This window comes from Eleutherodactylus coqui, chromosome 3, assembly GCF_035609145.1.
Source record: "Eleutherodactylus coqui strain aEleCoq1 chromosome 3, aEleCoq1.hap1, whole genome shotgun sequence".
NCBI classification, from domain to species: domain Eukaryota; kingdom Metazoa; phylum Chordata; class Amphibia; order Anura; family Eleutherodactylidae; genus Eleutherodactylus; species Eleutherodactylus coqui.
The window spans coordinates 136,855,503-136,882,255 of NC_089839.1; the positions used below are offsets into that span (position 1 = coordinate 136,855,503).

At 42.2% G+C, this 26,753-nt stretch overlaps 1 protein-coding gene across 3 annotated transcripts in view; it reads right to left on the reverse strand.

Annotated features, from left to right (window-relative positions):
* Positions 1-26,753, reverse strand: part of FBLN7 (fibulin 7) — a 132,265-nt gene extending 105,512 nt beyond the window's left edge. Inside the window, exon 1 of one of the 3 annotated variants that reach the window (XM_066596126.1) lies at positions 26,375-26,753. In XM_066596126.1, the coding sequence (XP_066452223.1) occupies positions 26,375-26,449 (75 nt within the window). In that variant the 5' untranslated portion in view covers positions 26,450-26,753. The remainder of the gene's footprint in view (positions 1-26,374) is intronic. The other 2 variants (XM_066596128.1, XM_066596127.1) reach the window with 2 other exon arrangements.

The window sequence follows — 26,753 nt, forward strand, 5'->3', positions numbered from 1 at the left end:
ACGGAATATCAACCATGCCCTCACCAATGCGGTTACTGGGAAGGTCCACTTAACCACCAAAACGTGGACAAGTGCTGCTGGGCAGGGACACTACATCTCCATGATGGCACATTGGGTTAACCTGGTGGAGGCTGAGACTGAGTCTGACCCTGGGTCCGCTCACGTGCTACCCACACCAAGGATTGCAGGTCCTACCTCGGTCATGGTTTCTCAGGCTTATTATGCCACCCCCACCAACCCTCCTCTTCCTCCTCCTCCTCCACCTCTCAATTACCATCAGTGAGCATGTCGCCTCCAGTCGGTAGCTCGAGACGCTGCAGCACTGCCGTGGGGAAGTGTCAGCAGGCCGTGCTGAAATTCCTGAACTTAGGTGACAAGAGGCACACCGCCCAAGATCTGCTACAGGGTTTGACGGAGTAAACAGATCTATGGCTTTCGCCGCTGAACCTCCAACCAGGCATGGTCGTGTGTGACAATAGGCGTAACCTGGTGGCGGCTCTGCAACTTGGCAGACTAAGACACGTGCCATGCCTGGCCCACGTGTTCAGTCTGGTGGTTCAGTGCTTTCTTAAAAAGTACCCCAATTTGTCTGAGCTGCTCAGGAAGGTGCGTTGCGTGTGCGCACATTTCAGAAAGTCCACCACAGATGCTGCCACCCTCATGACACTGCAACCTCGCTTCCAGCTGCCAGTGCACCGACTGTTGTGCGACGTGCTGAAATTCAACTTTGCACATGTTGGCCAGGGTTTACAAGCAGCGTAGAGCCATTGTTGAATACCAGTTGCAACATGCCCGTCGGAGTGGTAGTCAGCCTCTGCAGTTATTTACAGAGGAGTGGGCATGGATGTCTGACATCTGTCAGCTGTTAGGAAACTTTGAGGTGTCAATACAAATGGTGAGCGGCGATGCGGAACAGGAGATGGGGAGTGACAATACGTCGCTTGATAGCCAGACCACCCTCAGGTCTGTTTCTCAGCACATATTGGAGGAGGAGGAGGAGGAGGGGGAAGAGACTGCTGCCCACACTTCAGAGGGTACCCATACTACGTCCTTCACATCTGTTCAGCTTGTATGGGCTAAAGAGGAGGAGGAGGAGACTGAGAGTCATCCTCCTAGTGAGGACAGCAATGTGTTGTGTACTGGCACACATGGCTGACTTCATATTAAGCTGCCTTTCCCGTGACCCTTGTGTTAGACGCATTCTGGCCAACATGGATTACTGGGTGTTCACCCTTCTAGACCCACGGTATAAGGAGAACCTTTCCACTCTCATTCCCGAAGAGGAAAGGAGTATGAAAGTGATGCAATACCACAAGGCCCTGGTGAAAAAGATGATACTAAACTTCCCATCTGACAACGCTAACCATAGAGGATGTAGTTCAGTGGGCAAAATAGCAGGTGAGACAAGGGGAATAGGCAGCATGTCCATCGCAGGCAGAAGAACACTCTCCAAGGCCTTTGCCAGTTTTGCCTGTGTCACCACTCCCCAGTCTAGGCTGAGTAGGAGGGAACAGTGTAAAAAGATGGTGGGGGAGTACATAGCTGACCATACCAACGTCCTCCGTGATCCCTCTGCTCTATACAACTATTGGGTGTCAAAGCTGGACATGTGGCACGAACTTGCACTGTATGCCCCGGAGGTGCTGTCCCGCCCTGCCGCTAGCGTGTTATCAGAGAGGGTGTTTCGTCCTGTTGGGGGGATTATCACAGATAAGCGTACCCACCTGTCAACTGACAGCACCGAAAGGCTTACACTCATTAAGATGAACAAAGCCTGGATTTCCCCAGACTTCTCTTCTCCACCGGTGGAAAGCAGCTTAACATAAAGTATCTTTAAGCTGGAATTGGAGAACCATGCACCCTCAATCACCCCAAAAAAGGGTAGAAGTAGCTTGGTCTATCCTTCTCTGATCTTCCTCCTCCTCCTCCTCCTCCTCCTAAACCAGCATGTCAGCACGCTGAACAGCCAATTCTTCAGAGGGCCAAAAGGCTCTGTAAGAACTATTTTTTTCGGAGGGCTGCTTCCAGGCTCTGTCAAAACATTTTTATTCTGAAGGCTGCCCACAATTTTGAAGAGGTTCACCACTAGAGTTCAGCAAACGTTCATATGCCCAGAGTCCACAAATGTATCCCAGCGCAGTGTCCAGCTATCTGACACTGAGACAGAATGAATTGTCCTGGTTTGACCACTCTAATTTCTTCATAGTACATGCTGTTTTTCCCTGGGCACTGGTTAAAAAGCCTATCGGGGAGAGGCAGGGGCTGGGACAGGCGGTAGCTTGCCTGTTGGTGGACCACCACCTGGATCCCATTAAAGGGGTTCTGACATCAAAAAAAAAAAATTGTACTCACCTTGCCTGGCCTGGCCCGATCGCCAGGCATGTCCCCTCCAGCCGGCATCTTCTTCTGTGCCTTTAAAGCAGAGCAGGAGCGGTCAAAAAGACCGCTTCCTGCTCTGGTCCGTCCGTCAGGCACTTCCGAGGTGAACGGACGGACCACCCACAGCAAGCACGTCACTCGCAGTGCTTGCTGTGGGCGGCCTGTCCGTCCTGCTGAACTCCGGAGTGCTGCGCATGCGCAGTGGAGACGCAGCCCGTCCTGACTCCTGTCAGAGGGCACCTCTCCACTGCGCATGCGCGCGATCCCGAAGCGGCGCGGCTCGTGCAGACAGAAGAGGAGGAACAGCGCCTGCCGGGAGATGACCCCCCCCCCCCCCCCGATGTCAACAACAACAGAAGAACAGGTAAGAATTATCTTTTTATGCTTTAGCAGCCATTAAACCATGGGTCCATTAGGCACACCAGGGAACAATGGCTGCTAAAGCATAAAAAAATTATTTGTGTCAGAACCCCTTTAAGCAAGTACGAGTTCTATGTTAAAAATAATTTCAGGGGTTCACCTGCACTCTGGGTAAACAAACCTTTCAGAGGCTCGCCTATACTCTTGGTACGCAAATTTTTCAGGGGTTCTCCTATACTCTTGGTAAAGCAATTGTTTCAGGGGTTCGCCTATACTCTTCGTAAACAAATCTTTCAGGTGTTCACCTATACTCTTGGTAAACAAATACCCTGCACTCTCGCTCAAAAAATCTTTCAGGTTCTCACCTGCAATCTTGGTAAAAAAATTTATTCTTTTTAAAATGGGTTGTCTTCTTCATTAAAAATGTAGAAGTACTGGCCTCTGAGTCCCTCCTATGCTGGCGTTTGTGGCTAATGGGATGGCACTTACAATCTTACATTAATTTGTCTGCGATTTGTCAGCTATGAAGCACAATTTTAAAAGGGTCACACGGCGTACGAAAATGCATCCCAGCGCAGTATCCATCTTTGGCCACTAATTCCTTTACAGTTCATGCTGTCTTTCCCTGGGGCACTGGTTAAAAAGGCTATCAGGGAGAGGCAGGGGCTGGGACAGGCGGTAGCTTGCCTGTCGGTGGACCGCCACCTGAATCCCATTAAGCAAGTATGAGATGTCGCTCAAAAAATCGTTTCGTTTTTTACCTGCACTCTTGGTAAACAAATCTTTCAAGGGTGCACCTATACTCTTGGTAAACAAATCCTTTTAGGGGTTCACCCATACTCTTGGTAAACAAATCTTTCAGGATTTCACCTGCACTCTTGGTAAATAAATCTTTCAGGGGTTCAACTACACTCTTAATAAACAAATCTTTCAAAGGTTCTCCTATACTCTTGGTGAACAAATCTTTCAGGGGTTCACCTGCACTCTGGGTAAAAAAAATCTTTTGTATTACAATGGGTTGTTGAATTGTGGAGATGTGTAGACGTACTGGCATCTGGGTCCCCTTTATGCCCAACGTTTGTGGCTCATGAAATTTTGTGACGGAGGTGGAATTGGATTGGAATTATGATCATACGTTAATTTATCAGTGATTCTCATTAGCATTGTGGGCTATCGCCCACAATTTCAGAGAAGGTCACTGCCAGGCCCTGCCAACCCTCTGCAGTGTGTCTCTCCTGTTCCTCCTTATCCAATACGCACTTATAAATAGACATAAGGGTGGTGTGGCTATAAAGGGACCGTGTGGCATGAGGACAGCTGAATGCAGCGCTGGGAAAAATTTCCGTACACTGTGGCCTACTGAGTAGGCAAAGGGGGGAGCCTTACCCGGTCTGGGATGGGGACAGCTGGACGCTGCGCTGGAAAAAATTTCAGTACGCTGTGGACTACTGAATAGGCAAAGGGGTGCACCTTACCCTGTCTGGGATGGGGACAGGTGGACGCTGCGCTGGAAAAAATTTCAGTATGCTGTGGACTACTGAGTACGTGAAGGAGTGGGCCTTACCCCGTCTAGGATGGGGACAGCTAGAGGCTGCGCTGGGAAAAATTTCAGTATGCTGTGGACTACTGAGTAGGCGAAAGGGTGCGCCTTACCCCGTTTGGGATGGGGACAGCTGGACGCTGCGCTGGAAAAAATTTCAGTACACTGTGAACAAAGGCTCGTGCCTGCATCCTGGGGGCGATTGGACAGCAATCCCAGCATGTAACACAGAAGAAGAGGCAGTGGTGTCACCCGCTTAGGGGGGGGTGACCACCAGGCTCTTGCCGACAATTTGGCTTAATAGTGCAACCTATGAGCCTCAGATGCATCCATGCATTCTGCCCCTGCTGTTCCCTATCCATTTCTGTGCTGTTTCCATCACTTTCTGATGTTTTCAGGTGAATCACACACCCTCCCCTATGCAGAGCATCGGTCACCTTGAAAAATGCTCGAGTCTCCCATTTCCCCCCTTCAATGGGGTTCGTTACTTGAAACAAGCTCTCGAGCATTAAAAAACGTTCGACTCGAGTAACGAACACCTGAGCATTTTGGTGTTTGCTCATCTCTAATTATTACCTATTTAACTTTCACTTCGCTGGAATACCCTCTTAAGTGCAAATATGGAGATTGCCCCTTTTACATACTGATGCAGAATACTGACCAAATACCAAAAGGTACAGTAACTGTGGTCAGTACGAAGAACTGGCGAATAACTTATTATTCCAATGACTTTACAAAGGATGAGGGGGCATTCTTTATGTGTGGAGGAAAGGAGTTTTAGATATCTATATGGGAAATTACAATCAGAGCAATCAAAATATGGCATGCCTATCATGGTAGGTAGTAATAGTAGATACTCTGTTAGCATTTTAAAAAAAGCTAGATGCTTGTCTAAAAACAAATGGCATTTAGGGTTATAATTAATCTAGCAAATACTGATGTGCACTCTTTGTCAAAAAAAGTCATGACCTAGAAGGGATTGTCATTGTGCTGTAAAATTTGGCATGCATTGCCTTAATAACTCATCTCCCTCTACCTCAACATTCTCTGTCCAATACCTTCAAATAACTTCTTTCTCAATACCATTTGGTAGATTCTTGGCAACAGTTAAACCCGACCACTAGAGACTTTACCCACTTCTCAGCACCCCACTCTATATATTCGAGAATAGATCATATATTACCCCCCCCCCCCTTTACTTTCTGTCACAAATAACAAACTCCAAAATGCTGCCAGTCCGCTGGTCTGACCACAGTCCAGTTTCAATTACATGCTGTTCCTTAATGTCAAAAACAACTAAAATTAGCCTGGTCCCTAAATGATTGTCTTTTGACTATCCCTGAGATTATATCCTCACTAAATACGCCAATAGAAGAGTATTTGCGGTACAGATAAGTGTTATTAGTTACATTACATAGGAGTGCACTTACTTTTGCACTTAGAATTGAATAATCAAGTTGCGACCCCTTTATTTTTCCTATTTAGGACCTAAAGAATGGTTGTGCCAAATTTCATGTTTGTACGATATCGGGAAGTTAGAGAATTAGTGGCGAGTTAGTGAGTGAGCGAGCGAGTAACTGAGTGGGTCAATCAGTGAGGGCTTTCATCTTTATAGATATATAGAGAGATAATAAACCTTCTGCACACCTGGCTCGCAGACTCCATTCAAATCCCTACGGCAAACCCTTTTTATAAGCTTTTCATGGCATTATCAATGCAAACTCACTTACTATAGGCTTGGAATTTAAGCACATTCTAACTAAACTTTATTCTCAATCACCCCCCCCCCCCTTGCCTGATCGAGTAGCTTCATATTTTTAAGACATAACACTCCCCACATCGAACAAAGCTTTTCTAGAACAGCGGTCCTCAAAAATCACCCCAGATGAGATAACTACTGCTATTAAAACTCTTAAAACTAATAAATGCCTGGGTCCTGGACACAGTTCCATATCATAAAAAGTGTTCTCTAATGCTGAGCATTCACCTTGCTATTTTAATGCCATGCAAGAAGGACACCCAGTGGGTAATTTTTCCCTATTGGCAGCTGTCTCTGATTCCTAAACTAGAGACTCATTAGATAAACAAAACTACAGGCTGTGCTGGTGGGGACCTGTGGGGCCCTTGGGGTGAAGCAATTCTTCCCCAGGCCCCATTGGCTCCTGTCTATTTCTGGTAAAGTTTGTCCCCATCATGGTATTTAACATACTTCCAATCAACGCTAAATGCTTAAATTCGCCCTTTAAAAGGTCAAAGTTGTGGAAGGTGTGAGTGAAGAAACAATACTGGTGTTTAGGTGATGTTATACAATTAATTTTGACAGACAGTGGGATAAAATTATCAAACTTATCTTTTATTAATTAAAACCAGTGGATACACATTTCGGGGTAGGCCCCTTCATCAGTTAACTGGGTAAGACATCACTCTGGGGAATGTGTGTTAACTAATAACAAACATTTGAAACGCACAAACATGAAGTTTGCCATGACCATTTTTTTACGTCCGAAATAGGAAAAGTAAAGGGGTCACAACTTCAATACTTAATTCTAAGCGTAAAAAACTGTGAAAATCCACGATACATGACATAGTTATTTTCTCAGTAACCATAAAGTTAGGGAAATGATTTGTATACTGAGGAGAATCTACCTTGCCTCTATGTGTATATACTGAGAAAAATCTACCTCACCTCTATGTGTATATACTGAGGAGAATCTAATGTTTCTCTATGTGTATATAATAAGGAGAATCTAATTGACATCTGTGTGTCTATACTGAGAATAATATAACTGACCTCTATGTGTATATACTGAAAGGCTGTAAAGTACATAAGGAAGTGGCCATGGACTGCAGGGATGGAGCATGTCTTTAAGGCTAAGAAAGGGCTGCAACCTCCAGTCTGGGGGTAAATTTAAATAAAAGGGGACGTTACCTTTAATGGTAAAAAGTGGCACATTCTGTAGAAGGAAATCGGTACATGCAGCCTGAGAAGAATCTAATGCTTCTCTATGTGTATACATATTTTATTCCTCGGTTCCTCTGAAGTAACCATGACTTCATAAAATTTTCCGTGTGAACAACAGGTAAACACCTGTACCACATTAACTCGAATAAACCTGGGTATATCAGCTAGTTATAATATATGTACTATTTATGCTGTGAGCTATCACAGTAATTGAATTGTCACATTCTGTCCCTGCTTATTCAGATGTCATTTCATCTTGTGTATGTTTTTAAATTGTTATTTTATATTTATAGAAATAAAGTTTGATACTTTTTATTCAGCTGTAAGTGCTGACCTACTTATTTGATTTTGCATATTGCTATAGAGCACTTCTGTTTATTCAGAGTTATGCTTTTTTGATATATTCTCGATATGAGCAACCCTAAATCTGTCCAAACATATTTACAAAATCATTACCCATACAAATGGTCCGATTGACATATTTTATATCTGGGAATCACGATAACTTTTCCCATATCCAAATTGGGACGTAATAATTTCAAAGCTCTATTAACAAACTTAGAAAAAGACATTAAAAATGATTAGTGATCATACATTTATAGGGTCCTGAGGGACCTTTGTGCTATTGTTTATTTTATAATATTAGCAAAACAATAATAATAACTGTTTAAGCATAAAAAATATCAGCGTTTATTCGTCTCTTGGGTGTATAGCTATTGTCAAAATGTTACTACTCCCAAAAATCTTATATTTGTTCCGTAATCTCCCCATAGTTGTACTCCACAGCATTTTAAATAGAATTCAAAGTTTGCTAAGGCGTTTCATATGGCAGAATCAAAGAGCACGAATCTCATTCACTTTACTGTTTCTCCAACCCTCACAAGTTACCTTGTGCTATCCCTGTATAAAGAATTACTACTATGGCACAGTTCTTAATCAACTAAAAGGTTGATGGACAGATGACCCTTCCAAACGCTGGGTCAAAATTGAATGCAGTATTACTCCATATCATAAACTGTCAAATCTTTTGTGGGTCTCCAGATTAAATGAAATATTTTCTACATTTACATCTTTTATGATAGTGGGAAAAAATGTCTCTAACATTGAAGTTTGTTTCTCCACGGATCACTAAAATACCCTTGGAAGTGATACAATTACACTGACCAGCCCAAAAAATATTTTGGAATGTTTCCTTAACTTCATGAGTCAAATCTTACTAATTATGGGATAAAACAAATATGACAAAGAAAATTTTTTATTAACTCTAGTTTCTGTGATATAGAATAGGTGGAAGTATGTTATTTTCACGGATTAGGAGAAAATGATACATTTTAATTACATATGCTAACAACATTGAAAGTGCATTTGAAATTTTTTTTAATGACAGTTACATTCTAAGTAGAGATGAGCGAACATACTAGTTTCGGGTGTTTTTGCACTCGAGCACCGCTTTTTCCTAGTAACTGACTACTCGGACGAAAACATTCAGGGGGCGCCGGGGGCAGGGGGTGGCGTGGTGGAGCGGGGATAGCAGTGGGGAACAGGGGGGAGCTCTCTCTCTCTCCCCACTCCCCTCTGCAACCCACCCATTCACCCCCGGCGCCCCCCGAATCTTTTCGTCCGAGTAGTCAGTTACTCGGAAAACGCAGTGCTCGAGTGCAAAAACATCCGAAAAGAGTACGTTCACTCATCTCTAATACTAAGATTTCTAAATTGATGGAAGAATTCCTGGCAGGTGGTTTGGTGTGAAGAGAATCATGTGGTGACATCATGAGATCGTTTTCTTTTGGCTTGCCTCTTGTAAGTGAGTTCCAGAGCATCCCTACAAACAGACCAGCAGTAATCCGCAAGCATTGCTTCATTCCAATGGCCCTGATATCTTTGTTCCATTATAGAAACATCCTGGTGGAATTTTTCTCCGTGTTCATCACTGACAGCTCCACAACCAGGAGGGAAAAAGTCTAGGTGGGAGTGGAAAAAATGCATTTTAAGGGACATGTTGCATCCGAGTTGATGGTATTTTTCCAGCAGAACTGTCACCAACTGAGTGTAGTTATCATCTCTTTCATTGCCTGAGAATCCATGAATAACTCCCTTTAAGGCTTCTTTTTCTTTTCCCTCCAAAAAGGGGTCAAACGCAGGATACTTTACAAGCTGTCACATTTGTGGCCCAACAAAAAACCCTTCCTTAACATTTGCATCACTCAATCTAGGAAATTTGTCTCTTAAGTACTTAAATGCCTGTCCTTCCTGGTTCATACCTTTGACAATTTTTTTCATTAAACCCAGCCTTATATGAAGGGGTGGAAGAAGAACATGCTTTGGGTCCACAAAAGGCTCGGTAACAACATTTTTCTCGGTAGAGTCAAGATTTCTGCAGGCCAGTCCACTTAAATGTAATGTGATTTCCTATCCCTACTGTTCCACATACATAAAAGCAACAGTATTTAGTGTAGCCCAGTTTAATTACTAAGAGCACAGCGATGACTTTTAGATCGCCATAGATTTTACACTTGTGTTCAGCATATTTGATTGAGTCGAGGAGGGCTGGCATGTTTGCATAAGTCTCCTTCATGTGAACTGTATGACCAACAGGAATAGAAGGAAGATGGTTGCCGTTGTGATGTAATACAGCTTTCAAACTAAGCTTGGAGGAGTCTATGAATAGCCTCCATTAAGTTTGATCATGGTTCAAATTCAAACATTTCATCAATCCATTAACATCGCAGCAAAAAAACTGACTGTTTTTCTTCTCAAAAAAAGGAAGCAGATCCTCTGACATTCTCTGTACTGTGAGACCCTGACATCACGTTGGAGAAGATTCCATTGCTGTAGTCTTGACCCTAGAAGTTCTGCCTTCTCCTTTGACAAGTCAAGGTCTCGAATGAGATCACACAATTCCGCTTGACTCGGTCTGTGTGGTGTATCATCTTTTATCCCAAAGTCAGGGTCATGGGATGTGGAAGGCTTGTTGGGTTCTTCTTTTTCCACACTTTTTTTCATTTTTTACTTCAAGCTCATAATGTTGGGGTGGAGTAGGAACTGGAAAACTATCTGAATGTGAAATAGGTTGAATAGCAGATGGAAGATTCAGGTATTGAACTGTTCCTGTTTTCTTCATTGGCAATCCTGCCTTTATAGGTGGAGTCAAGCAGAAATGGCAGTCATCTGTATGGTTTGTAGGCTCCCGCCAAACCATAGGTACAGCAAAAGCCATAGATCATTTTTTATTTTTTAACCATTCTCGTAGTTTAACTGAACAAGAGTTGCAACATATATGTTGAGTCCATGACTTATCCTGGTACCCTACCTTGATACTAAAATAATAATGATAGGGAATCTTCACAAGAGGCATCAGATTGCGTATCTGTGATGAAAATGTTATTTTACTACAAATGTAACAAAAATTATTCACTAAATTTACACATTTTTGTGGCATTTTGATACAGCAAATTTTACACTTCAAAAGCACTCCAAAACCAGAAATTCTGAAAAAAAGAAAAACAGAAACAATATGAAACTCAGTCATAGCAACAATTATTATGTTTATATTGTGTTGTGTTATGTCAGTTGAGAGGGGGGACAACTCTTCCCCCTCAAAAAATTCTCACAAAATAAAAATATAAACTCTTAAAAAGGACATGTCACTATATCTCTAAAGCAAGAGCTAATCGGGGCATTTTATAGTGATTTTTGAATTCAGCAGATGGAAATACATAAGAATACACTAATTTTGAGCCTGAAACAAAATCATCTTTGGGCAGTGTTGTTAATTCCAGACACAAATTTTAGTCCCTAGCGCACCAGGGGGTATCTCCAAGCTAGAAGATTTACTTGTAGGTCAGACACTAAATCTACTGATCTACATAGCTTACTCTAGCTACCTTATAAAGAATTCTATAAATACCTTCAATTGAGGCACTTTATATCCTCAATGGGGCCCTTAGAAATTACTCCATTCTTAAAGTATGAATCCTGCCTGTTTGATCACAGAACACGCAAGGGAGGTATTTCAAGAGCTTATTCTTCATTATCAGATCACATCACAGTATCCGTTCTACCATTCCAAATGAGATGGGAGAGGGATCTCCAGGAGTCTTTTAGTGAGGATGAGTGGTTGAGGGCTTTCCAGCTTAACCTGAAAAACTACCATTGCATAAATCATCTAGAGACAAATAGGAAGCTTCCATATAGATGGTTTTTGACCCCCTACCACCTTGCTAAGATGTCAGCACAACACTCTACCATCTGCTGGAGATGCAATAGACAAACTGGATCAATGATGCACATCTGGTGGTCATGTCATCTCATTAGACCGGTGTGGGATCAAGTAAACCAAGCATGCTCAATACTGGAAGCTAATCTCAGTTGGGGCGCAGGTATAGTGCTCTTATCATTGGGGACGGATGATTATAACACTGACGATCTAATTACTTCACAAATTTTTACAGCAACCAGAACATTTAGAGCTGGAAAATGGAAAAGCTCTGTTACCCCTTCCTTCACTGAGATTTTCTTGATGGTTCAATGTAGCTGTTTGATGGAACATTTAATCGCAACCAGACTTGGTCATCTTGAGAAACTTTGATACCATTCAGTGAGATGCTTCAGATTTTCTGGTTACACATGCTGATTCCACTCTAATTGATAAGCATTAGGGATATGTAGGGTTGATGGATCATTAACCATACGAATAAGCTAACTCTTCACAATAGTGCAGCTGATGTGTGTGATTTTTCTTCCTCCTCTTTTCTTCCCCTTTGGAAGGGAACAGGGGGGAGAGCCCATTACTGACTAGCATCCATCCCCCGTTTTTTCTTCCACTTTAGGTATTGTTTAGTTGTTAGGTATTGTCATACTGTCTCTTTTTTTCTCTCTGTTATTTTTTTACGCATATAAGTCCACACTTGATGTGCATGATCGCCACCAATAACCAACATTGAGGCTACCACAGAAACTCAATACACATGTGGATCTCTGCAACTATTTATCTCCAGCAACCTCCTACATGCTATATTGCAGATCACAGTGAATGTTTCTCTTCATTTTAGCTATCTGCACGACAGGACTACCATTACTAAATATGGACATGGAGGTCATCTCACACCAACTTGTATTCAATATATTTCTATAGTATAACATTTTCATGCTTATTAATACATTTATGCATGCATTTCTGTGCAAAACCCAATAAGATATTTGTTAAAGAGATAAATAAAACTGCTGCTCAATTTCTCTAGCTTCATGCTTAAATACTGCTCTCCCCTTGATGATTAGAAGGGATCAGGTAGGGTCTGTTTGAGGCCACCAGGCCCCTGACAACATCCATCAAATCACCTATCTCACACGCATTTGTCATTCTAGGGGCATTACTGCCATGTTGCTTTCCCTAGTCATATAAAAAGCATTTGATACCTTGATCTGGCCATACCTGTTCTCGATACTTAAACATTGGAAATTCCCTACTGAGTTTCTCACATGGTTACAAGTGTTATATACCTTGCCCAAGGCTTTTGTTCTCTATAAATGTTTCTGTTCAGGTACCATTCTCAGGGGCACACGACAGGGTTATTCTTTATGCTCTTTTCTTTCTGTTTCAGCTAAGGAACCAATAGCCATCAAAATACAAAATAACCCAGATATCAGAAGGGTTGTGATTGTGTCGCTCCACTATAAAATCTGTATGTTCGCTGACAATATCCTACTGTTGATGTCCTCTCCCCACACTTCGATTCCCAATCTACTGGTAGAACTCTCCTACCCTACATAGGTGTAGAACGAAAGGAGGTCAAGGCATTACAAATGTCCTTAAATATTACCAAGCACTCCAAATAGCTCAACTAGCTCTTGTGTCTCCCTTTGGCTACCTCTAGAGCCCCCTGAAATCTATCCTCTTACAATTCTGTGTACCCCACCAGTACACAGACCTCTTATGACTAACATCATCACAAGACATTTTCTCTAAATCTGGCACTCCATTAAATATTCAGGTGGCCTGATCTCCCCACATTTACCTCTCCTGCCTTTTTTGAAAAATACTTTATTCTATCCTGGAAACACCTTCCTCAACACTTTACAAGCCTGGACAAATAATATCTTATTAGGTATGAGCGAGCACCCAAATGCTTGGGTGCTCGTTGCTTGAGTTGAACGTTTCGTAATGCTCGAGTGCTCGTTTCGAGTAACGAACTCCATTGAAGTCAATGGGAGGCTCGAGCATTTTTCAAGGTGACTGATGCTCTGCATCAGGGAGGTTGTGTGAATCACCTGAAAACATCACAAAGTCGTGGAAACACCACAGAAACGGATAGAGAACAGCAGAGGCAGCATGCATGGGTGCATCTGAGGCTCATAGGTTGCACTATTAAGCCAAATTGGGAGCAAAAGCCTAGCGGTCACCCCCCTAACAATTTAGTTGGGACAGACCATAAGCAGCAAGGCACATGTGCAGGCACATCTTAGCTAAGCACCAAACTAGGTGCAACGAAGGCCAATCCCCGCCTGCGGGTAATACATCTGCCTCTTCTCCTGTGTTACATGCTGGCATTGCTGTCCAATCCCCCGCACAAGCCTGCGTCCACAGCAAATTCACATTTTTCCCTGCGCAGCATTCAGCTGCCCTTATGCCACATGCTCACTTGATAGCCACACCACTCTCATGTCTATTTATAAGTGTGTCTTGGATGAGTAGGAACCGGAGACACACACTGCAGAGGGTTGGCAGGGCCTGGCAGCGACCCTCTTAAAAAAAGTGGGCGATAGCCCACAATGCTGATGAGAGTTGCTGATTAATTAACGTACGATCATAATTCCAATCCTGTGCCACCTCCATCACAAAATTGTCTAGAGCAACAAACGTGGGCATAAAGGGTACTCAGATGCCAGTACTTCTACACATCTCCACAATACAGCAACGCATACTAAAACCAAAGATTGGTTTGAAGCAGGTGGTGTCGCCCAATTAGCCACCACAGGTATACAGTGACCCTGTGAAAGTCTCATTAAATCAGTTCCGCTTCCTGTAAATGCTCCAATCCAGTATCTCGGGTAACTGTGGTAAGTTATAACACGAGAGATAATACATGGCAACCAGTGCTGAACCCCAGGGATGCGTTCATTTATCAGACCTAAACCAATCTGGCTGTTTACCACTCAAGGCATTATATGTCAGCGGACAGCCAAACACAGGCAGTGTACAATGAGTTGACCTGTTATACAACCGGGAAGCTTGCGAAAGCCTAGTGCGCACTACTAGGCACAACAAACGTGGGCATAAAGCAAATTCAGAAGCTAGTACTTCTAAGCATGCACCAAATGTAGCAACCTTTTTTTTAAAATAAAAGATTTCTTTTAAGCAGGAGGTCTTCCAAAAGTTGTCACCACAGCAATACAGTGACCCTGTGAAAGTCTCATTAAATCAGTTACGGTTCCTTTGATCGCTCCACGGACAGCATCAAGTATGAAGAAATTTGAGTGGCCAAACATGGCAGAGTTGCACCCCATCCAGGACCTTGGCCTCTGCCCACACCCTCAAAAAACGTGGGCATAAAGTGGACTCGGACTAGTACATCTAAGCATCTGCACAATTCAACAACCCTTTCGAATATAAAAGATTTCTTTCAAGCAGGAGGTGTTGCAAAAGTTGCCACCACAGGTAAACAGTGACCCTGTGAAATCAGTTACGCTTCTTTTGATTGGTCCAAACCAGTGTCTCAGATAACTGTGGTAACACGAGAGCTAATACATAGCGATCAGTGCTGACCCCCAGCGATGCGTGCGTCTATCAGACCCAAACCAAACCGGCAGTTTACCACTCAGGGTATTTAAAGCGGACTCGGATGCTAGTATTTCTGTGAAAGTCTCATTAAATCAGTTACAGTTCCTTTCATCGCTCCAAAGACAGCATGAAACATGAAGAAATTCTAGTGGCCAAACCTCGCACAGTTGCACCCCACCCAGGACCTTGGCCTCGGCCCATACCCTCAACAAACGTGGGCATAAAGTGGACTCGGATGCTAGTTCTTCTGTGAAAGTCTAATTAAATCTGTTACGGTTCCTTTCATCGCTCCAAAGACTGCATGAAACATGAAGAAATTCCAGTGGCCAAACCTGGCACGGGGGTTCTAGCACCCTGTTGGGCTGCCTCTAGCTTGGATACAAGATGAGATATAGGCAGGCATGGAGGTTCGAGTACCCTGATGTATCGCCTCTAGCTTTGATAGTGTGATACGGGCTGGCATGGAGGTTCTAGTACCCTGTTGGGCTGCCTCTAGCTTGGATACAAGATGTGATACAGGCAGGCATGGAGGCTCTAGTACACTGTTGGGACTACCTCTAGCTAGGATACAAGATGTGATATGAGCTGGCATGGAGGCATAAAGTTTCCATATGGTATCCTGTGGCAAGGTGCTCCATGTTTGCTGTAACTAAGCCTTTAGATCATGCAATCTCATAGGCTGTCAAAGTTGGCATCCCAGATGGTCTCATACATGTTCAATTAGCAATAAATCTAGCGACTGGGTAGTCACAGAAGTGTGACAATGTTGTGGGGGCTTCCTGTGACCCCCTTGTGTGTGTCGCCAAGCATTATATTGCTGGAAAATGCCTCTTGGAAGCTGCCATGAGAGGAACACATAAGGCTGCAGGATGTCCTGTACATACCGCTGAGCTGTCATTGTCCCTCATATCACTACTGGGGGTGACTGACTGTCATATGCGATGGCCCCCCAGACCATCACACCAGCAGTGGGCAGTATGCTGCTCCACAACAAAGGCAGAATTCAGGCTCTCATCTAAGGTCTCCAGACATGAATATGGCTGTTGTCAGTGTCCAAACTAAACCTGGATTCAAACGGAGACGACGGTGGGTGTCAAAGACAGTACATGTAATGTTCCTTCAGCCAAGAGCCTGGAAATAGTTCCGACAGACACAGGGGCCTGCAACGATGGCGCCATCTGTCTCTGGATGGCAGACAATGAAACAGTTGGAGCTGCTTATGCTTGTTGGACGATCAAACAATCCTCTCTACCAGTTGTTTGTCAAGGGTGTCTTGAGCCCGGTTGCCTTGTGTGCCCTCATGCATCCACTGGTCCCAACACTTCCTAATAGTATGGTCAGAATGGCCCAGGTGTGGGATAATTTGTCACTACGACCATCCAGCTTCTCACATTCCAGTAGTGCACCCCCTCTCAGACTGTGGTAACTGGGTGAAATCTCTTCTTGTCATAGAGGCGTCTAGTGGTCAACAAGCTCTACACAAGCGGAAGAAGAGGTCACTACACACAAGGAGCCTCTGAAAGCCTTTTATAAGGCTCTGAAAACCGTTTGTCTAATCACACCACAACTCTAATATATCTGGCTGAGATGTAACTGGGTTTTGCAGCACACAATTTCTTCTAGGGGCCATGAAGATGAAGATTCTATAGCTACTGAGCATGAACACCTAAAATGCTAAATCATTAGAAATGAAAAGAATTTAGCACTGTGCTGTTCCACTCAAAATTAAGGACCATCATTTGCCGTATTACAAGTTTCTCTAATTCCTGATTCTCATTTAAACCACACAATCTTTTTTTCTATTTGTCCCAATGACTTAACCTTTTTTATGTGTTCTTGCTCAGTAGTTATAGGATCCTATTAGTGGAATGTCAGGTTATGATAAAAGAAGTATTATTTCTTTCACAGTGACTAGTCATTAGACACCAATAGCTAGGAAAATCCTGTTATCACTGCATTAATCTGATACTACCGTGGTAGACTAACAGAATTCTACTGTAAAATAGCTTTGCATATTTAAAATGCATCTACGTACAGAGGGGTCCTCAGCGATGCTCTCAGGATTAGTCCTCTGTCTCAGAACTAAGTGCATATTAGGAATATTGAAGAGGAAATGCCTAAAGCTCCGAGCAATTTGCTTCTTGCTAAGAAATTACTGCAAATATTCAACTTTTAGCAGAAATGTGAGCATATTTGAATGAAGGTGATGTGAAAGAGAAGTTCAGCTGAGTTGCTTGGTATGCTGTAATGCACCTTCATAATAAGCCCTCTGTTGAAGAGCTATGTTTAACTTGCTCACTATGCAGTTTGCCAAGAGGCCATAATAAACATCAACCTGTAAAAAGGCACTACAGTTTGCTACAGTCCTGAAAGCCAGCCTTTCCAATGCAATCATCATGCACTCTTTCCCCGCTGGAAGGATGTAGTGACATAAAACTGACCGCTCTGCATTTTGGAGCCAATGAGTCTATTGTTCACTGATTTCCACCCTCAGAGCAGTTTCATGTAACCATATTTCTGGATTTGCATAATTAAGAACTACAATATGTCTGTATGATGGATCGTATTGCATCATGACGTCACCAGCATTTTTAGGAAGGCATTTTCCAACCATATACACTGAGTGCCCATTTAGTACCACGTTGGGCCTCCCTTGGCCTGTGACAGTTCATCATGACATAGATTCAATGTGTTGTAATTATTCCACAAGAATATTGGCCCCTGCAGTCGCTACAAATTATATAGACGTGCTGATATATTTTGAACAGGCAGCAGAAACAGTTTATCAATTCATGTTTCTTATGCCAAATTCTGACCCATCAGTACGGTGCAAACAGAAATCCAAATTCATCCAATCAAGCGATATTTTTCAACAGTTCAGTGATACAATTTTTGTATTTTTTTCCACACTGGAGTCTCGCCTGTTTCTCTTACACAGCAATGACACTGGAACTTGTCGTATGTTGGCCCATCTGTGCCAAAGAACGATGGGTTCTGTGTTTGGACACATTAGCTGTATTCAGCTGTAATTTGCTTGACTGTGCACTGCCTGCCCAACAGAACAATTCTTGCCATCCTTTCCTTCACCAACAGTATGTCCTTTTTCTGGATGTTTTTTTTTTTTTAAACACACCGTTCTCTGTACATTTTCAACATCTTTTTGAAATACCGACGCGGCTTGTCTAGCACAGATGACCATGCCTCGTTCAAAGTCACTGAGATCGCTCAAATTTCCTATTATAATGTGAATTGACATTTTTAATTCTACAGATAACTTGCTCACTTGATTTTATTCTGCATTCTGGGGTCTTGCGTGCAATTCCCATACAGGTACATTCTACTTGTGAAAGGGCAGGTATCTCTAAAAAAAGTGCCCATTCCGTGTGTAGTGGCCTGAAACACCTATATCTGTCCCCTCCATAATTTTCATACATGTCATGTCTTTTATGTGGATGCACTGGGCAAAGTGTCTTGTCTGCTCTTATGTGTATTGCACAGCTGCAGTATGTAAGAGCTTAATGTCTGAAAGTAGCTGGGACATGTCTGGAAAAAGTAACAAGTTTGTCTAGTCACGTGGTGTTAGGTTGGCTTGTCTTCTATTATCTTCCAGGGTTGAGAAAGGAGTGAGGGTGTCGGCCACATGGGGGTACCTTCAGCCCTCATGTGGTGAAGTGATGGAAGCAGAAGAAAGGTATCCTGATGTTCCAATTCCTAGGAATCACCTGTGAGGAGTGTGAGAAAGGAGTAAAGGAGCCTGCTGTGCAGTGTCTACTTCAAGAATACTGAGTGTGTGTCAGCAGAGTGTTGTGTTCCCCTCCAGAGTTTTTCAGAGTCTCAGAGTGTGTGTGCCCAGGAGCGGAGCGTTACAGATACCTTAGATTGTAGGTCTGGTTTTATCCCTCCATGACCGTTTACTGAAAAGCTGTCTTTCCTGCACATGTGAGTAAGCTGTATTGTCTTCAAGTATACAGTAAAGTTCACCGAACACTGGCGGTTCCCAGTGATTGAGTTTACAAGTTCAAGTAGAGCATGTGGACTCTCTTTATTCTACCGCCGGAGAATTAACAGTGTGAAGGAACGGTGGTGTCATGTGTGACAAATCATCTAGTCCACTACACTTATTCAAGTTGCCAGGAAGGGGCCTGGCGGTGCCTTTGCCCAGGTTCCATGCATCCCTCTGGGGAGGAGTCTGGTAGAGCCACCGTGACAAGTGACACCTCTACCCCTGCCAGCTCCTCAGAGTGGGCTTCGTGTCTCGGTCGCCATGGGGCACCACACGTATAATAACAATTTTCTATGAAAATAGACAATATTGCATTTTTAATAGACAATATGTACTTTATACACTCTTGTATAGATTAACATTAGCTCCATATTATGGACGAAAAGTACAGATGCATGTGTGATCAGGCATCACCTTGGATTTAATAGATTTCTAACTTTCTACACAATAATAGAACTGCTCAATGACCTACTGCCTATTGGTGTTATGTTCCTAAATGAAGACAATATATAGAGTTTAATCTTTTCTTTTAACATTTTGGTTAATTGTGAATCATTCCATAAGAAATAGTGCCAAGTGTATGGATTCATACATTTAAATCCAGGTGACAACTGACTGGCCTCAATGTAATTTCTAAGAGCTTAGACATACGGTCGATTTTCATATCCATATTTGCAACAGACTGCACACTGACCCATTACCGTCAATAGGGCTATGTAAATGTGTACTTTTTTAGATGGACCATTATTGAAAGATCACAATGTCCTATTTTAATCTGATTTCTTGGACATCAGTCACCAATTCAAATCAATGTTTTGCTTTATTTAAAGGAGCACACAAAAATGATATCCATGTGTGCTTCAATTTTCACTGATGATGTAATATCCTAAGATGTAATTCATCTGGACCTGGAGACTTCATGTAGTTAGCTAAGTGTTCCCTCACCATCTCTCTGCTTACAAACAGCCTGGATGCTCTTATTCCCCCAATAGCTCAGGGAAGATCAGTTGTTACATTTTCATCCTGAAAACATCCTATAGCATCTTTGACTTTTCTTTTGCTTTTGACATATCCCCCAAATCTTTTTTTTATTGCTTTTGGCAACTCTTGCAAACCTCAAGCCATTTCTTCTTTCCTGGAAGTACAGTACATAAATATTTTATAGAACCATCCCTGTATTTCCTTACGGCTATTTCTGAAGAAAGGGCTGCGAAACGTGTTATTTGTGCTTGTTAAAATGCAAATAATAAAGAAGAAATTGGGTTAATTCCTTTGCTTTTATGTGCTTCACATTACAAGGGTTGCGCCCACAGTCCAACATTTTCTCCTTTTTACAATTACGCATTTCTATGCCCCATTACCTATGGTGACAGTTATTGGACTGGTAGCACCCTATTAACTATTCTACAAAAAACTATTCTGAATATTAGGATCACATCCCTAGTAGGAGTCGCTCCACCCTTCTCTTCTCTTCAATTCATTATTAGCTTTAGCCTTTCTGACACTGCATTATATTCTCCTTTAGATATTCCCCTCTTTCCATTGGCTAAACATATTTTTTTTCCTTTTTAGCATGTGTCTAAGTTGTGTTCATCCATGCTCGTCTCTTTAAATGCTTCCCATTCTTCCTTCTTTCATACATTGGTTATGGAATCTTTGTAACTACTCAGATATGATTGGAATGAATGAAATTTTAATAAAAGTATTCAAGGAAAGGAATGTAGGATATACACTACTGGAATTTGAAAATATCTCAGCATACTGCTGAAAAGAGAAGTTTTGTTGAGCGCTGTCTGTTTTATATATTCTATAACATTAACCCCTTAGTGACTGAGCTTTTTTTTTCATTTCTATTTTCGTTTTTTCCTCCCCCCTTGTAAAAAATGTTAAGTCCTTTATTTATCCATCGACGTAGCTGTATGAAGGCTTGTTTTTTGCGGCCCGAGTTGTATTTTTCAGTGGTACTATTTAATGTACCATATAATGTACTGAAAACCATCTTTAAAAAATTCTAAGTAGAGAGAAATAGAAAAAAAATGAAATTCCGCCACTATTGGTGCACCTTGTTTCTATGGCTCACAAACTGCAACAAACATGGCATGATAACTTTGTTCTATGGGTCAGTTCGATTACTTCAACACCAAACTTTATATATATATATATATATATATATATATATATATATATATATATATATATATATATATATATATAAATAATTTTTTTTTTGCTGTACTACTGGTATTTTTTTTTCAAAGATATTTAATTTTTTAAAATTATTTTCTGCTGCCAATTCTGCACGCATTAGCTTTTTTGTTTTTCAGTCGACATAGTTCTACAAGGGCTAATTTTTTTGCGAGACGTCCTGTAGTTTGCATTGGTATCATTTTGGAATACATAGGACTGTTTAATTGCTTTTTATTGCATTTTTCTTGGCCACAGGATGACCAAAAAAGTGCATTTCTGGCGGTTTTTATTTTTTTCTGATGACGTTCATCGTGCGGGGTAAATAATGCATTATTTTGATAGATCGGACTTTTACGGACACGTATATTTGTTTTATTATTTAGAATCTTTTATTATAAATATGGCAAAAGGGGGGTGATTTACAGTGTTATTACTTTTTTTTATTTTTGCAATTAATAAAACTTTATTGATCTTGTTTTTACTGTTTTTTAAGTCCCCCCAGGGGACCATAACTTGTGATACTTTGAGCGCACCTGCAGTAGGATGTAATGCTACAGCATTACATCATACTGCAATCTGATAGGCAGTCTACCAAGCCACCCCTTGGGGAAGGCTTGATAGGCATTCTACCATGACAGCCATGGGGCCTTTCAGAAGGCCCCCAGCTCCCATGAAACCCGCACGGCTCCCTGTGCTGTCATTGTGAGGGACCCTACGGGACCGCTGAACATCGAAAATTGATAGTGGCATTTAATGGGTTAACAACCCCGCTTAGCCACGCGGCCCATTGCAGCTGTTGCCACCAGGTGTCAGCTGTAAGAAACAGCCAACATCCGGGATGTATGAAGGGAGGTCACACCGTGATTGCTCTTTATACACGTCCTGCATCTCCAGGACGTAAAAACACTATAAGGCCGTCAAAAATGGAATGTGTCACCTCCCATGAGCCCTGTGAAATATAGAAATGGGCACACAGAAGAGGTGTTGTGTTTAAAGGTGCAATTTTTGCCTAGGTACTAAAAATGTTTTCCAGTTCTCAGGTATATCCAGGACTTACAATGCAGCCAAATAATGTTACAACCAGACAGTGACAAGAATATATGAAGAACATATCAACACAAATCGGAAACACAAATGTAAGACTAGGGACTCACCAACAAATGACCGAAACACAATGGTAACAGTAATGACATGATGATGAAAATTATGACATAAAATGGAATAGGTGGTGATGGAAACAAATACAATCTCACTAAACCCAACCCTAGTTTTCCCTAAGTATTTCTATAATATATTCCTGATGCTGACCCTAACACCAGACATCCCTGTCCCTGGGCAACCTTCAAATATCACTAATGGTCACACTGACCATGAGAAACAAATGAAAGGACATTTAGAACCCAGAGACAAGAAAACCAAATACAACTAGAAGCAGACACCACAGGTACAAATTGGGAATAGACAAACAAGCTGCAAGGCTGGGAGCAAGTACTGCATTGGAAACAACCACAGTAACAAACAATAGATATAACAAAAGTTTAACTTGACACTCAGTACATTAGGAAAAGGTTCTGTGCCAGTTTATCTGTATTTTTAATAGCTTTTGTTGTGATGAAATAACTGTGATAACTTGCTGCAACAAGTTAGTTTAAACTTTACTACATCTGTATACAATAAACATGAGTAAATTAGGCAGAAACTAGATGTATACAAGGAATATTGAATTTCAACAGACACAGCTATGCTATCACAAACCCCACACTGCAAGAGCCAACAAAATTTCAAGTGAAGATAACCAATGAGGAACTCTGGGCTACAGCAGTAGTCAGTTGACTCACTGTAATGGAATAGCTGTGGGATAGTTGCATAGCATCTGCCCCAACAGCAAACGTAGAAACCAGGAGCTAACCATGTAGCAAGAGAATTCCTGCAGATCATAACATGAAGTGGTAATCTGACTCTCAGGTATAGCTATAACTATGAGCTGGGTTGTTGCATGAAATATTCAAGTATGCTGCATGCATTATGTGTTACAGGGATAACCATGGATATCCTATGATATTTTTCATTTGTTCTCTTGTTATTTTTTAAATTCTCCTGTTGGTTTAAAAAAATAACTTGGAAATACCCTTAGGGCAGCTTCAGACGACCGTATATCGGCCGAGTATTCACGCCGGCCGATATACGCTGTCTCTCTCTGTAGGAGGAGGAAGCTGGAAGAGCTGGAAGCAGTGCTCTGAGCTCCCGACCCCTCTCCGCCCCTCTGCACTATTTGCAATGAGAGGAGGCGGGACGGGGGTGGGGCTAAATTCTGAGAATTAGCTCCGCCCCATTCCACCTCCCCTCATTGCAAATAGTGCAGAGGGGATGGAGAGGGGGCGGGAGCTCAGAGCACTGCTCCCGACTCTTCCAGCCTCCTTCCCCTGCAGAGAGAGACGCCGTATATTGGCCGGCGTGAATACCCGGCCGATATACAGTCGTCTGAATAAGCCCTTAATGTAGATATTTTCCCAATGCCACAATACTATAACATAAGTTCACAGCTATGATCCGTCTGCTTCTAGATTGCTTGTAGCAGGGTGCTAGAAGTGTTTAACCAAGTTGTACTTGACAGAACAGTAAACAACTGTTTCTACTGCACATCTGTGGAGGAGGAGGAAAGAGAGGGGTGGAGCAAAACCGTACAGTTGTGTTTGTTGGGAACAATGATACTACATAAGGGGTGAAGAGAGTGAAGTGGTACCTTCAATAGGGGAGGTGCTGCCTGACTAGATGACGCACCACCTGGGTGGGCGTGACAGAGTAAGAGCATAGGACTAAAAACTAGCAGTGGAGAAGGCGCAACACTCCAGGTTAAAGCAAGTAGGAAGTGACCAGAGGTGTGGAAAACTTCTCCTTTTATTTAATAAAGTACATGATCAGCTAATGATCATAAGCTAATCACATACTTTATTAAATAAAAGAAGTTTTCCACACCTCTGGTCACTTCCTATTTGCTTTAACCTGGAGTGTTGCGCCTTCTCCACTTCCAGTTTTTTAGTCCTATTCTTTACTGCACATCTGTCACTTTTGTGAACTACAGAAATAATACAGTTACCATATGCGATAACCTAAAAAGCACTGCGATGGCATGAAACTCGTTTGAACACATTATTGTATTGTTACAAAAATGCAAATATTTAGTACAAGTATAACAATATCTCAGCTATTTACATAGTCCCCTAATTTTCTATATTCTACAAAGGGAATATGTGAGCTAGAACTTGCTGTCCAATAGGTGGTACTGCATCTTTCTTATTTGCATATTTCCCAGAGGAGCATGCACTTTCTAGGTGCTCTCCTTAAGGAGGAACGATACTCTTCCTGACCCAAATCTACAGGCCTCTCACTACCCAAACTAGAAAACTACTGCACACTGAGGAGCAAAACCCCCAAAACAGCTGTATGTGTATGGTTATTCTGGCTTTAACTTACAATTCTCAGTCATTGTTATAAGGCTTGTCTAAAGAGTCTAATACTGACTTGTAGGGATGCTACCTTCCAATAGGTGATGCTGCAGAGGTATTGTTCCATCTTCCTAATTTGCATATGTTCAAAATGCAAGCATCATATTATGCGGTAGGAGGAGCCGAGCAAACTGATTTATAGTTTTATGGGGAAAGATTCAGTAGAACTTGTATTTTATTTATTTATATCTCTGTACATTCCTAGCTAAACAGTCCAGTGGGCGTAGTTATCAGTGATTGACAGATATGTATGAGTGTACATAGAGGGGTAGTTGTCAGTCACTGATAGGACCATCTATTGGAGTGTTCAGCTAAGAATGAACAGAGATATGAAGTATTATAAATACGAGTAAGGCCGCCTGCATGTGGGATCCCACAGCAGAATCCGACCCTGTGCTCTGTGTACCTGTCTGCTGTCTTCTAATCTATGCTGCGGATGCGCCGTCTGGTACGCTGGTGCCCATGTGCAGTAGAGATTGTGCCGCGCCGTTGCTAGGCGATGACACGGATCCCACAATCTTTCTGCAATGATGACTGTGGAAGGGTCATGGGGCGCATGGCTTCCATTGACTTAAAGTCACACAGAATCGCAGCATGCTAGTGTAGAGGAAATCACGTTTTGCCAGAGCATGCTACGAGTGGCATTTGCTGCGGAATCTAGAGGCGGACAACCGCTCCAGATTCTGCAATGCAAATCTGCCCGTGTGCAGATGGCCTTCGGCTGCTTTCACACCTGCATTAGGGACAGTTCAGAGTTTCCTTTTTCTGTTCCATTTTTGCAGGAGGAGAGAAACTGAAATAAAATGTAAAAAAATGTATCAGTTTTTTCTTCCCCATTGTCTAACAAAAACAAAAAAATGAAAAAAGCAAACAGAAAGGCTTTTGTTTGCTTCCATTCCATGAACTTTCCCTGTTTTGGGCAGAAAAATAACGCTGCAGACTGTGCGATTTTCTTATCCTGATAGAACGTAAACCTTAAAAAACCCCATTGAAAATAATGGGGAATAAAGAATCATTTTTTTTCCATTTTATTAAAGTTTCTCTCAGTAAGACGGAATCTCTGAACTGACCCTAACGCAGGTGTGAAAGCAGCCGAACTGTTTTATTAATTCATATCTTTGTTCATTCCTAGCTGAACAGTCCAATGGGCGGTCTTATCAGTGATTGACAGCTACCCCTAACGCAGGTGTGAAAGCAGCCTTATGCTGAATCTTTCCCCATAAACGTATATATCAGTCTGCTCAGCATCTCCTGCTCTACAACATGATGTGTGCAGTTTGGACAGCGTGTTCTTAGTTCCTTTTAAGTAGCAACAAGGATGGAGATTCATCTTTAACAGAAAAGAAATTGTACCACAAAAATGAAGCGCTAAGCTTTTGGACAAAATTATGATGACCAAGTTTGTAAACGGAGACCAACAGATGTAGCAATGGTTAACATGACAGGTGCCCTGCAATAGTACGATTTATAGCATTGTAGTATACAGAAGTTATAAAAAAAGTAAAAATAGTGTTTGCTAGATCTGTATTTTTACATCCATTTCCCATGTTGATCTACTGTTCTGTGTTAGCAGCCACTATATTTTTATAAATCTGCAGCTTTATATTTATGTTTCTTGGATAAATGTACTTTATATGGATTTCAGAAGCAAATCTCTTACCTGAGCCGACATAGACTCCTGAAAGCCGGTAAAACAAAGGAACAGAAGTATCCAGTACTGTAATCCAGGGGTCATCCTGACAAGCTGCAATTAGACTGGATACTAATAAAAACACAGAGATCCTCTTCTCTGCCTTCTCTGCCCTGTGAACTTTCCTCTAGCAGATGTCTTCAAGGCACAAGCGAATATTTGAATGAGGCAGCATGTCGACTGGTATAGCAAAGTCAGAACTGCATGTTAATGAAGCTGAAAGAGTAGCAAGCCAGGCTGAGTGCAAACTGACTACACCGCAAGCAGCTTTCTCCAACTGTTGACACCTAAGTTGCTGCTTGTACCTTACTGGGTTATTCTCTCTCCCTCCCACATTTTGCTCAACTAA